We start from the raw sequence: 13,305 nt of genomic DNA, 5'->3' as shown, positions 1-13,305 counted from the left end.
GCCGATGTGGCATAGCGCCCTGAGCTGATGACTTCGTGGCTGGGGGAACTAGGTTTGTGTCTCAGCGTCGGCTCAACATTCTGTGATTCTGGGCAAATCACTTAATCTCCTCATGCCTACAATTCAGAGCCTTCAGACCCTCACGCGTGATTTGCTGCACTTTACAAATTCTGGATTTATCTGTGGGCAAGTACAGGTCTTTTCACCTAAACCTATCTAAGTAGAGGAGAGCCTATAGGGTCCCCTTCATGTGAAGCCTGTGTAGTTCATTTACTTCATCATGTCTAGGACTTGCATGTAGGTTGGCTGCATGCGTTGGTTCACATGTGTACCTAGATGGGTGAATTCTGGAATCCACTGTGCTGCTCAAATGGTGGCCAACTTTGTATGATGTTGCTACACAATCCTCAGAATTTGGAGCCTGCACCTACATCATCTCGTCTTCCTCCTCCCCAGCTGCCTCTGGGTTTGAGATGCAGCCTATCAGGTCTCCTGCTACAGTGAAAGCTCCCACTGCCTGCTTGGAATTAGCCTTTTTTTTTTAGATGATCTCTTGTCTAGAGCAATCCAAATATACCCTGGTTTACAGAGTGACAAGAGGGGTGCCCGACCGCGACATGAGGTGATCACCACCCAGAGATAGGGCCGTCACTCAAAATACAAAAGGGGTAGGCCAACTACGTAAACAGGCCTAGCCAAAGAGAGGATATAAATACTGGCCCTTCTGTCCAGTAAATCAATCAACCTTGAAGATTCCACAACCAAGAATTTACTGCACAGTAGCCACGGAGGAATCACAATAACACGTGTACAGCGGCCCAAAGGAATAAAGGTATGATCACGCAGTGGAACCAGTGTGGGTGTCTTACACCCTCATGGACCAGGACTAAGGACAGGAAGACATGAGGACGATGTCTGAAATGTACGTATGTTCTCCAAACAGACCCTAAAAGAAGGCTGAGGACAACAACTCAGAACGTTTCAAAATCTTGACTCTAAATGCGCAATGCTGCACATTTTATTGAAACTGCCGGTAAGCAATTTACAGACAATATTAAGTTCAAAACTATCTATAAAATCATAAGTGTCCGAAGAGGGGGAGCCAAGAAACAAAAAGAACGAGAAAAGGAAAACCTTTGCATCTATAAAGAAGAAACTGATTTCTACGGATTTAATAAAGGACGCAAACTATGTGTATGTTTCAGGCAAGCAAATTACTGGCATACAGAAGTCTTTTCTGATAAAGATTACATCTCAAACTTCAGCATCTTGGGTAAGTTATGAATGCAGAAAATTCTTCAAGTTGCAAAAGAACGCTATCAGGTAAGTACCATTTCGTTTTGCAGCGTGAATATTCTGGATTCACCCGCTGTGCACTGATTCAGTAGTGGTACTCTCCTTCCCCAGGAGAAAGGAGTGAAAAGGTTTAATATTTATAAACTTTCTGTCCAACCTGTGCCTCTTTGTGAGCTTGAACGTCCACACAGTAATGCTTCGTGAAGTTGTACAAAGAAGATCCCGTGGCCACCAAGCAGATGTATTTTATGGACACATTAGCGGTGAAGCGAGCGCCACTCTTTCTGCCTCATGAAGTTCTCTTGGTTTCCCGTCCACGCCGCTGCTGTCTTGTAACATTCGTAGATTGTTTGGGCAATCTATCTTTCGACAGACTCGTTTGTGACTGGCAAACCTATAGTTGTAGTGGCAAAGGGATGAAAAATTGCTTCCCCTTCCTGTATCTCTTCGTTTCCTGAAGGTAACACAGGACTGCCATTATGATGTCCGTGAGTGAAGGGCCTGTTCAGCCTGAGACTTTGGCTGTTGGAATTAAACTGCTTGTTCTATGGCTTGATTGGCATAAAAATGTGACATTACTTTCGGCAAGAGCCGTGGTTTGGTTCTCATTACCATCCTTCTCTATGAATTTGCAGATAAGGTTCTTGTGTTGTGAGGTCCTCTTGGACCAGCTGGCTTCTCTAAGGGAAGCATCTATATGTTAAAAGGTATGCTAGTCTCAGTCATTATATTCAGATAACTTAAAATGACAAATCCCAGCTGCAAGCAACCATGATGAAACGGCACAAGTCACATGATGCCTTTGATAAAGAAGTAGTTAACCAGTTTCACTGTACAAACAGTTAAATAAAAATAAAATAAATAAATGAAGGCATGAGTCAAGCAGCTATTTTTGCTATGTTTTAGGTTACACCTACCAGACATCACAGCTGTCTGATTTGCTCAAGATATCTTGGGGATACTCTGAAAGCTGACCTAGGAACGCACTTTGCCTGTTGCTTGCCACTGGCTTTGTAACTCACATTTTCTTGCTTTCCATTTGTTTGCTTTTTTGTTTTAGACTGGCCAGCTTGAGTTCATACCTTCTCTTGCCCAAACCTTATTTACAGGATCCTACCGAGTGATCCTTTTCTGTAAAAAAGCCTGTAAATCTTGTTCTTATCTCGTCACATCTGCTGTGCATTCAAAGACCGAGGTCAAACATCAGGCGCGGTCTTCCTAGGGCACTTGTTTACTTTCCATTCTCTGACATCAAAGTGAGAGGATTTATGTGACAATCTTGCTGGATACTGGGGTTAGGAAAGAGTTTTTTTCCAGTACACTACGACATTTAAATGAACCGTGTAAGGGCTTCAGAATATATCAGAATTAGGAACACAAATGAAGCAAATTTTTTGTTATTTCTGAAGTGTTGGAAACAAATATTTTAATATGATCATTACAAATCATTAAACTAGGTTATGCGATTTCCACACATTTTTGTCTGCACACTGTAAGGAAATGCCTCCTTGGCATGGTTACCCCCTGACTTTTTGCCTTTGCTGATGCTATGTTTTGAATTGAAAGTGTGCTGAGGCCTGCTAACCAGGCCCCAGCACCAGTGTTCTTCCCCTAACCTGTACTTTTGTATCCACAATTGGCACACCCTGGCATCCAGATAAGTCCCTTGTAAATGGTACCCCTGGTACCAAGGGCCCTGATGCCAAGGAAGGTCTCTAAGGGCTGCAGCATGTCTTATGCCACCCTGGAGACCCCTCACTCAGCACAGACACACTGCTTGCCAGCTTGTGTGTGCTGGTGAGAACAAAACGAGTAAGTCGACATGGCACTCCCCTCAGGGTGCCATGCCAGCCTCTCACTGCCTATGAAGGTATAGATAAGTCACCCCTCTAGTAGGCCTTACAGCCCTAAGGCAGGGTGCACTATACCATAGGTGAGGGCACCAGTGCATGAGCACTGTGCCCCTACAGTGTCTAAACAATACCTTAGACATTGTAAGTGCAGGGTAGCCATAAGAGTATATGGTCTGGGAGTCTGTTTTACACGAACTCCACAGCACCATAATGGCTACACTGAAAACTGGGAAGTTTGGTATCAAACTTCTCAGCACAATAAATGCACACTGATGCCAGTGTACATTTTAGAATAGAAGTAGAAAAATCCTCTTTACTGGTAAAGTCGGATTTATTATTACTATTTTATAACTTCCACTGTTAGAAAGTGGACATTTCTCTGCCCTGTGTGCCCACAGCCCATCTTCAATACATGTCTGACCTGGGCTAGGCCACAGCTACACTTGTGCACCTCCTCAGACACCCGCAACACAGGATACTCGGCTACATCTGCCTTTATCTGTATACTGAAGGGTGTTCCTGGGGAGGAGGCTGGGAAGGGGTCACACTTACATTTCAAAGGGTAGTGACTAGAGTCCATGCAAAGGGGCTGATCACCTCCCACTGGCAGTCTGGAGCCGGATCTGAAAGGGGGAACTGTGCACTTCACAAGAACTCTTTTGTAGTCACCCCCCACATCAAAGGTACTTGTCACTATAAGTACTGGGTCTCTTGACCCACTCAAGACAGTTCACTTCTGGAGCAAGAAGAAACTCTGCTGGAGTAACGCCTGCTACGCCAGAAGGATTGCCACTTTGTTTTGCCTGACTGTCCCCAAGGACTGCTTCCGTGCTTCATGAACCTGCCTGCTGACCTCTGCCCAGCCCAAGGAACCCTCAAGCCAACTCCAGGGGCTTGCCAGCTACCGCCTGCCCCAGCCTAAGGTCTCAGGAGCAACATTGGGCTTATGACTGCAAACTGCCCTCCCAGGCATTGCAGTAAAGACCTGTCGAGGTGTGGGCTTGCAGGACACCTCCTCACTTCCTCGGCCGTACTTTGCCCAGTACTGCTCCCCCAGCATTGTTGTGTTAACATGCCAGAGAAGCGGCACCATCCCTGCCTCACTTTGTGCCTCAGCACACGCGGTCTGCGCTCCCCTCCAAAAGCTACTGAGCACGGCCACTGCACTCACCCGACCTACACCAGCCCGGCTGCTGCATCGCAACTCCTGCATGTGGGGCTGTGCCTTGGGATCGGGTAGCCCACCCATCAACTCTGCAGCCAGGAGCCTCCACCGTTGCAGCCAGGGAGGGGTGCACTCAGAAACAACGCGGAGCGGAGCAAGGAAATGCTCCTCATCCCCACCATAATCTTGCTGCCAAAAGCACTGCGTACTTTTCCCGCTGACATTGTGGCACTGTATTCACCCTAACAGAGGCACCCATGGATTTGCCTCTCACCAGTTCCCTTTGTTTCCCCCACAACCTCGCTCCACCAGGACAGCGCGAGGAACATTAACCCAAGCTACTCCAACGTTTCTGATTCTCAAATTACTGAGACTAGTAGGGAACACTCAGCTTACTAAAGCACTGCTTGGATTGTTCTACTTGAATTATTGAAAGTAATAACTCAAAATGTATTGATCTGATCTTTTTATTGTTTTGATCTTGTTTTACACAGAGAAATACTGACTATTTTCTCTAAACCAGTGTGAAGTCTTTTTGGAGTGTTTCACATGGTTTGTGCGCGTCTCTTGCACAAATACTTTACACTTTGCCTCTTAAGTCAAGCCTGACTGCTCTGCGCCAAGCTACCCGAGGGTGAGTACAGGTTAATTTAGGGTGTGCATCTGACTTACCGTGACTAGTGTGGTGGGTTCTGTCTGGCTTGGCATACCCTAGCCAACCAGGAAACCCATTTCTAATAGTTCCCTTCTGCCCATGTCCTTTTTATTGGATAAATTCATCCTCTGCCCAGTTTGCCGGAGCTTGAGGACAGGTTTGTATATCCATGCAGATGACACACAGTAATTGCTCTCTTTGAAGAGTGACTGAGTTAGGACTCCCAGGCCGTGCAAAGCCTTGTGGAGGAGCTTGAGGAGTAGATGCATTATAGTTGGTCCAAAGACTGCACCACATGCAGAAAGACCAACCAACTATGACCACCAAACCAATGTTCAGTAATAAACTGTTGATTGACATTATTTGAACATGAAAATTATGGGGGAGGGGTGACTTTTCAAGGTAAAATGTAGAATGAAGGGCAAACTAACGGACTACACCACGTGTCTTCGCTATTAGTATCCTTCAAGGTGGAAATTACAGCTCTGGGTGAAGACACCAGGTCAGGAACTGCTAGGACCACTAGACACATTTACTCTGTCACATGTCCTCTCTCATGGACTGACATTCACCCATTACTCAGGACATTCCCTCCTTACCAGATTACAGACTCCTCTTCCCTGCTGTATAGAGCAGTCCCCCGGGCAGATTTCGATAGCACAGCTGGGCCCAGCATAGCCCTTCATGCACACGCAGCGGCCATTCTGGCACTGCTGGTTGGGGTAGCAGCCGGGTAGGCACCGATGCACTGTGTAAGTGGCATTAAAACCAGCCACATCAGTGGAGTTAGCTTCATAGTAGACCACGAGCAGCCCTGTAGAGGAACAGAGGAGTGTTAGGATGTGTGCGACGCCACTGTCAATGCATTAGAAGCCAGTGTAAGGCAACACCTGCTGTGGGCCACACTATACAAAAAAACAAAGGGTACTGCACTCAAACACACACACACACACACACACACGCCTTCAAATGAGAAGACACAAATATACATACTATCACACTCCAAGAAACAAACCAAAAGGCTGCGACAAAGAGCATATCAGATAATGACACAGACACAGTGTAGGAAGTTGGCTCTGTATGTGCTATTTCAAAGTAAGGAATAGCATGCACAGAGTCCAAGGGTTCCCCTTAGAGGTAAAATAGTGGTAAAAAGAGATAATACTAATGCTCTATTTTGTGGTAGTGTGGTCGAGCAGTAGGCTTATCCAAGGAGTAGTGTTAAGCATTTGTTGTACATACACATAGACAATAAATGAGGTACACACACTCAGAGACAAATCCAGCCAATAGGTTTGTGTATAGAAAAATATCTTTTCTTAGTTTATTTTAAGAACCACAGGTTCAAATTCTACATGTAATATCTCATTCGAAAGGTATTGCAGGTAAGTACTTTAGGAACTTCTAATCATCAAAATTGCATGTATACTTTTCAAGTTATTCACAAATAGCTGTTTTAAAAGTGGACACTTAGTGCAATTTTCACAGTTCCTAGGGGAGGTAAGTATTTGTTAGGTTAACCAGGTAAGTAAGACACTTACAGGGCTTAGTTCTTGGTCCAAGGTAGCCCACCGTTGGGGGTTCAGAGCAACCCCAAAGTCACCACACCAGCAGCTCGGGGCCGGTCAGGTGCAGAGTTCAAAGTGGTGCCCAAAACACATAGGCTAGAATGGAGAGAAGGGGGTGCCCCGGTTCCGGTCTGCTTGCAGGTAAGTACCCGCGTCTTCTGAGGGCAGACCAGAGGGGTTTTGTAGGGCACCGGGGGGGACACAAGTCCACACAGAAATTTCACCCTCAGCAGCGCGGGGGCGGCCGGGTGCAGTGTAGAAACAAGCGTCGGGTTCGCAATGTTAGTCTATGAGAGATCTCGGGATCTCTTCAGCGCTGCAGGCAGGCAAGGGGGGGATTCCTCGGGGAAACCTCCACTTGGGCAAGGGAGAGGGACTCCTGGGGGTCGCTTCTCCAGTGAAAGTCCGGTCCTTCAGGTCCTGGGGGCTGCGGGTGCAGGGTCTCTCCCAGGCGTCGGGACTTTAGGTTCAAAGTGTCGCGGTCAGGGGAAGCCTCGGGATTCCCTCTGCAGGCGGCGCTGTGGGGGCTCAGGGGGGACAGGTTTTGGTACTCACAGTATCAGAGTAGTCCTGGGGTCCCTCCTGAGGCGTCGGATCTCCACCAGCCGAGTCGGGGTCGCCGGGTGCAGTGTTGCAAGTCTCACGCTTCTTGCGGGGAGCTTGCAGGGTTCTTTCAAGGCTGCTGGAAACAAAGTTGCAGCCTTTCTTGGAGCAGGTCCGCTGTCCTCGGGAGTTTCTTGTCTTTTCGAAGCAGGGGCAGTCCTCAGAGGATGTCGAGGTCGCTGGTCCCTTTGGAAGGCGTCGCTGGAGCAGGATCTTTGGAAGGCAGGAGACAGGCCGGTGAGTTTCTGGAGCCAAGGCAGTTGTCGTCTTCTGGTCTTCCTCTGCAGGGGTTTTCAGCTAGGCAGTCCTTCTTCTTGTAGTTGCAGGAATCTGATTTTCTAGGGTTCAGGGTAGCCCTTAAATACTAAATTTAAGGGCGTGTTTAGGTCTGGGGGGTTAGTAGCCAATGGCTACTAGCCCTGAGGGTGGGTACACCCTCTTTGTGCCTCCTCCCAAGGGGAGGGGGTCACAATCCTAACCCTATTGGGGGAATCCTCCATCTGCAAGATGGAGGATTTCTAAAAGTCAGAGTCACCTCAGCTCAGGACACCTTAGGGGCTGTCCTGACTGGCCAGTGACTCCTCCTTGTTGCTTTCTTTGTTCCCTCCAGCCTTGCCGCCAAAAGTGGGGGCCGTGGCCGGAGGGGGCGGGCAACTCCACTAAGCTGGAGTGCCCTGCTGGGCTGTGACAAAGGGGTGAGCCTTTGAGGCTCACCGCCAGGTGTCACAGCTCCTGCCTGGGGGAGGTGTTAGCATCTCCACCCAGTGCAGGCTTTGTTACTGGCCTCAGAGTGACAAAGGCACTCTCCACATGGGGCCAGCAACATGTCTCTGGTGTGGCAGGCTGCTGGAACTAGTCAGCCTACACAGACAGTCGGTTAAGTTTCAGGGGGCACCTCTAAGGTGCCCTCTGTGGTGTATTTTACAATAAAATGTACACTGGCATCAGTGTGCATTTATCGTGCTGAGAAGTTTGATACCAAACTTCCCAGTTTTCAGTGTAGCCATTATGGTGCTGTGGAGTTCGTGTAAAACAGACTCCCAGACCATATACTCTTATGGCTACCCTGCACTTACAATGTCTAAGGTTTTGCTTAGACACTGTAGGGGTACAGTGCTCATGCACTGGTACCCTCACCTATGGTATAGTGCACCCTGCCTTAGGGCTGTAAGGCCTGCTAGAGGGGTGTCTTACCTATACTGCATAGGCAGTGAGAGGCTGGCATGGCACCCTGAGGGGAGTGCCATGTCGACTTACTCATTTTGTTCTCACCAGCACACACAGGCTTGTAAGCAGTGTGTCTGTGCTGAGTGAGGGGTCTCTAGGGTGGCATAATACATGCTACAGCCCTTAGAGACCTTCCCTGGCATCAGGGCCCTTGGTACCAGAGGTACCAGTTACAAGGGACATATCTGGATGCCAGGGTGTGCCAATTGTGGAAACAATGGTACATTTTAGGTGAAAGAACACTGGTGCTGGGGCCTGGTTAGCAGGGTCCCAGCACACTTCTCAGTCAAGTCAGCATCAGTATCAGGCAAAAAGTGGGGGGTAACTGCAACAGGGAGCCATTTCTTTACACAAGCCCCCCCCAGACCACAGGCCAGGAGACTCAGCCAACGCTGGAAGAGTCTTCCTAGTCTGTCAGGCGAGGAAGAGTAGAGGAAATGGCTGGTTTGTTGCAGGGCCTACTCTGCCTTACATCCTCCTGTTCAGGTCATTCCCTTTGGGGAACTGACCTACTTCCACAGTGATAGGACCTAGTCTGAATTGCCTCTTGTCTGCCTCTTCAATGTCTCCACCCATTCTTTCTATTTTGGTCTTAGAGGTATCCACCTCTGCTAATCTTATCTTGGCCAGGGTTACCCCTAGCTTACCCAGAGAGGTTACCCAGAGCTGGAGTAACCCCACCATGACCAATAGGGTCAGGGGGCCTAACTTGCTATTTGGCATGGGGTCAGACCACCATGCTAAGGATAGTGCAGCCATAAAGGCTAACACCCAGCAGAGGCCACTGACAGCTGTCAGTGCCCAGAACCACACCTTTAGCTCTTCACCTACAAGGGAAGGGGCTAAGTTACAGGCTTCTTTGGGTTCAGGGTGCCTGTCTGCTGTATTAGAGTGGGGGGTCACCACATCTTGTAGTAAACACCCTTCTTCCACTCTTTCTTCGGTTAGCTGAGGAGCCACCCACTCAGGCTTAACAGTTGCCTGACTAGCCAGGACTTCTTGTGGGTCAGGTTGGACTTTATCAGAGCCATTTTTGGAGTTCTCCCCTACTGGAGCAGAATCTCCTTGGCTGGCTGGAACCTTGGCTAAAGGTTGTCCACCTTTCCTACTCTGTTTCCTTTTCTTTTTCTTCTGGGGCCTACTTGCATTTACTGCAGAGGCAGGACTTCCAGAATCCTTGGGAGAGGACTGGCACTGGACCAGTTCCTCTCTTGGGCTCTGACTAACCTCTGGGTAGTCATTTCCAAGGAGACAATCAAGGGGGAGGTCTGTACTGACTACTACCCTTCTCCAGCTAAGAGTGCCACCCACTTCTATGGGCACTAAAGCCACAGGCCTCTTAGTGACCCTGTCTAGGCTAACTCTTACCCTGGCAGTCTCACCTGGGATGTACTGGTTTGAGAGCACCAGCCTGTCATGCACAATAGTGTGACTGGCACAAGTGTCTCTCAGGGCAGTGGTTGGGATTCCATTCACCAGTAGGTGGTGGAAGTGTCTACTTCCCTCTGGAATCTCCAACTCACCTGTTGGGCCCTGTTTCCAGTTGAAGGCTATGAAGACCTCCTCATCTGAGGAGTCATCTCCCATGGCTACACTGGTTACCCCTGGAATTTTGTTCTGGGGTTTGTTTTTGGGACAAGAAGTGTCCTTGGTGTGGTGCCCAGACTGTTTACAGTTGTGGCACCATGCCTTAGTGGCATCCCAGTTCTTACCCTGGTACCCACCTTTGTTTTGGGTTGTGTCTTGGGGCCCACCCACCTGTTCTGGTTTTTGGGGGCCTACAGAGGACTCTTTTTCTTTGTGTCTAGTGTCACCCACTTTATCCTGGGGAGTTTTTGTAACCCCTTTCTTTTGGTCACCCCCAGTGGAAGTTTTGGTTACCCTAGTCTTGACCCAGTGGTCTGCCTTCTTTCCCAATTCTTGGGGAGAAATTGGACCTAGGTCTACCAGATACTGATGCAACTTTTCATTGAAGCAGTTACTTAGAATGTGTTCTTTCATAAACAAATTATAAAGCCCAACATAGTCACACACTTCATTTCCAGTTAACCAACCATCTAGTGTTTTTACTGAGTAGTCTACAAAATCAACCCAGGTCTGGCTCGAGGATTTTTGAGCCCCCCTGAATCTAATTCTATACTCCTCAGTGGAGAATCCAAAGCCCTCAATCAGGGTACCCTTCATGAGGTCATAAGATTCTGCATCTTTTCCAGAGAGTGTGAGGAGTCTATCCCTACACTTTCCAGTGAACATTTCCCAAAGGAGAGCACCCCAGTGAGATCTGTTTACTTTTCTGGTTACACAAGCCCTCTCAAAAGCTGTGAACCATTTGGTGATGTCATCACCATCTTCATATTTTGTTACAATCCCTTTGGGGATTTTTAGGATGTCAGGAGAATCTCTGACCCTATTTAAGTTGCTGCCACCATCGATGGGACCTAGGCCCATCTCTTGTCTTTCCCTTTCTATGGCTAGGAGCTGCTTTTCCAAAGCCAATCTTTTGACCATCCTGGCTAACAGGGGGTCATCTTCACTGGAGTTATCCTCAGTGATTTCAGAGGTGTTGGTCTCTCCTGTGAGGGAACCAGCATCTCTGACTATTATTTTTGGAGTTAGGGTTTGAGGGACCCTGTTCTCCCTAGATAGGACTGGTAGGGGGGAATTGTCCTCCAAGTCACTATCCTCTTCCTCTGAGTTGCCACCCTCAGAGGGGTTGGCCTTTTCAAACTCTGCCAAAAGCTCCTGGAGCTGTATTTTGGTAGGTTTGGGGCCCATTGTTATTTTCTTTATTTTACAGAGTGACCTTAGCTCCCTCATCTTAAGATGGAGGTAAGGTGTGGTGTCGAGTTCTACCACAGTCACATCTGTGCTAGACATTTTGCTTCTAAAAGTTGGAATACTTTTTAAGAATCTACAACTGGTTCTAGAATCTAATTCAAACTTTTACAAACTTTTAAACTTTAAAAGAAATGCTAAACAGGATCTAACACACAAGGCCCTAGCAGGTCTTTTAAGAATTTAGAAAACTTTTCAAATTGCAAAAATCAATTTCTAATGACAATTTTGGAATTTGTCGTGTGATCAGGTATTGGCTGAGTAGTCCAGCAAATGCAAAGTCTTGTACCCCACCGCTGATCCACCAATGTAGGAAGTTGGCTCTGTATGTGCTATTTCAAAGTAAGGAATAGCATGCACAGAGTCCAAGGGTTCCCCTTAGAGGTAAAATAGTGGTAAAAAGAGATAATACTAATGCTCTATTTTGTGGTAGTGTGGTCGAGCAGTAGGCTTATCCAAGGAGTAGTGTTAAGCATTTGTTGTACATACACATAGACAATAAATGAGGTACACACACTCAGAGACAAATCCAGCCAATAGGTTTGGGTATAGAAAAATATCTTTTCTTAGTTTATTTTAAGAACCACAGGTTCAAATTCTACATGTAATATCTCATTCGAAAGGTATTGCAGGTAAGTACTTTAGGAACTTCAAATCATCAAAATTGCATGTATACTTTTCAAGTTATTCACAAATAGCTGTTTTAAAAGTGGACACTTAGTGCAATTTTCACAGTTCCTAGGGGAGGTAAGTATTTGTTAGGTTAACCAGGTAAGTAAGACACTTACAGGGCTTAGTTCTTGGTCCAAGGTAGCCCACCGTTGGGGGTTCAGAGCAACCCCAAAGTCACCACACCAGCAGCTCGGGGCCGGTCAGGTGCAGAGTTCAAAGTGGTGCCCAAAACACATAGGCTAGAATGGAGAGAAGGGGGTGCCCCGGTTCCGGTCTGCTTGCAGGTAAGTACCCGCGTCTTCGGAGGGCAGACCAGAGGGGTTTTGTAGGGCACCGGGGGGGACACAAGTCCACACAGAAATTTCACCCTCAGCAGCGCGGGGGCGGCCGGGTGCAGTGTAGAAACAAGCGTCGGGTTCGCAATGTTAGTCTATGAGAGATCTCGGGATCTCTTCAGCGCTGCAGGCAGGCAAGGGGGGGATTCCTCGGGGAAACCTCCACTTGGGCAAGGGAGAGGGACTCCTGGGGGTTGCTTCTCCAGTGAAAGTCCGGTCCTTCAGGTCCTGGGGGCTGCGGGTGCAGGGTCTCTCCCAGGCGTCGGGACTTTAGGTTCAAAGTGTCGCGGTCAGGGGAAGCCTCGGGATTCCCTCTGCAGGCGGCGCTGTGGGGGCTCAGGGGGGACAGGTTTTGGTACTCACAGTATCAGAGTAGTCCTGGGGTCCCTCCTGAGGCGTCGGATCTCCACCAGCCGAGTCGGGGTCGCCGGGTGCAGTGTTGCAAGTCTCACGCTTCTTGCGGGGAGCTTGCAGGGTTCTTTCAAGGCTGCTGGAAACAAAGTTGCAGCCTTTCTTGGAGCAGGTCCGCTGTCCTCGGGAGTTTCTTGTCTTTTCGAAGCAGGGGCAGTCCTCAGAGGATGTCGAGGTCGCTGGTCCCTTTGGAAGGCGTCGCTGGAGCAGGATCTTTGGAAGGCAGGAGACAGGCCGGTGAGTTTCTGGAGCCAAGGCAGTTGTCGTCTTCTGGTCTTCCTCTGCAGGGGTTTTCAGCTAGGCAGTCCTTCTTCTTGTAGTTGCAGGAATCTGATTTTCTAGGGTTCAGGGTAGCCCTTAAATACTAAATTTAAGGGCGTGTTTAGGTCTGGGGGGTTAGTAGCCAATGGCTACTAGCCCTGAGGGTGGGTACACCCTCTTTGTGCCTCCTCCCAAGGGGAGGGGGTCACAATCCTAACCCTATTGGGGGAATCCTCCATCTGCAAGATGGAGGATTTCTAAAAGTCAGAGTCACCTCAGCTCAGGACACCTTAGGGGCTGTCCTGACTGGCCAGTGACTCCTCCTTGTTGCTTTCTTTGTTCCCTCCAGCCTTGCCGCCAAAAGTGGGGGCCGTGGCCGGAGGGGGCGGGCAACTCCACTAAGCTGGAGTGCCCTGCTGGGCTG

The 13,305-nt window shown here is 48.5% G+C and overlaps 1 protein-coding gene across 1 annotated transcript in view; it reads right to left on the bottom strand.

Moving 5' to 3' along the window:
* The window catches only part of MEGF8 (multiple EGF like domains 8), a 338,669-nt gene that overhangs the window by 145,854 nt on the left and 179,510 nt on the right, over positions 1 to 13,305 (bottom strand). The window contains exon 26 of the mRNA XM_069201403.1: positions 5,569 to 5,783. Within this exon, the coding sequence (XP_069057504.1) occupies positions 5,569 to 5,783 (215 nt within the window). The remainder of the gene's footprint in view (positions 1 to 5,568; positions 5,784 to 13,305) is intronic.

This window comes from Pleurodeles waltl, chromosome 7, assembly GCF_031143425.1.
Source record: "Pleurodeles waltl isolate 20211129_DDA chromosome 7, aPleWal1.hap1.20221129, whole genome shotgun sequence".
NCBI classification, from domain to species: domain Eukaryota; kingdom Metazoa; phylum Chordata; class Amphibia; order Caudata; family Salamandridae; genus Pleurodeles; species Pleurodeles waltl.
This window is presented reverse-complemented; position numbering and strand designations above follow the sequence as displayed.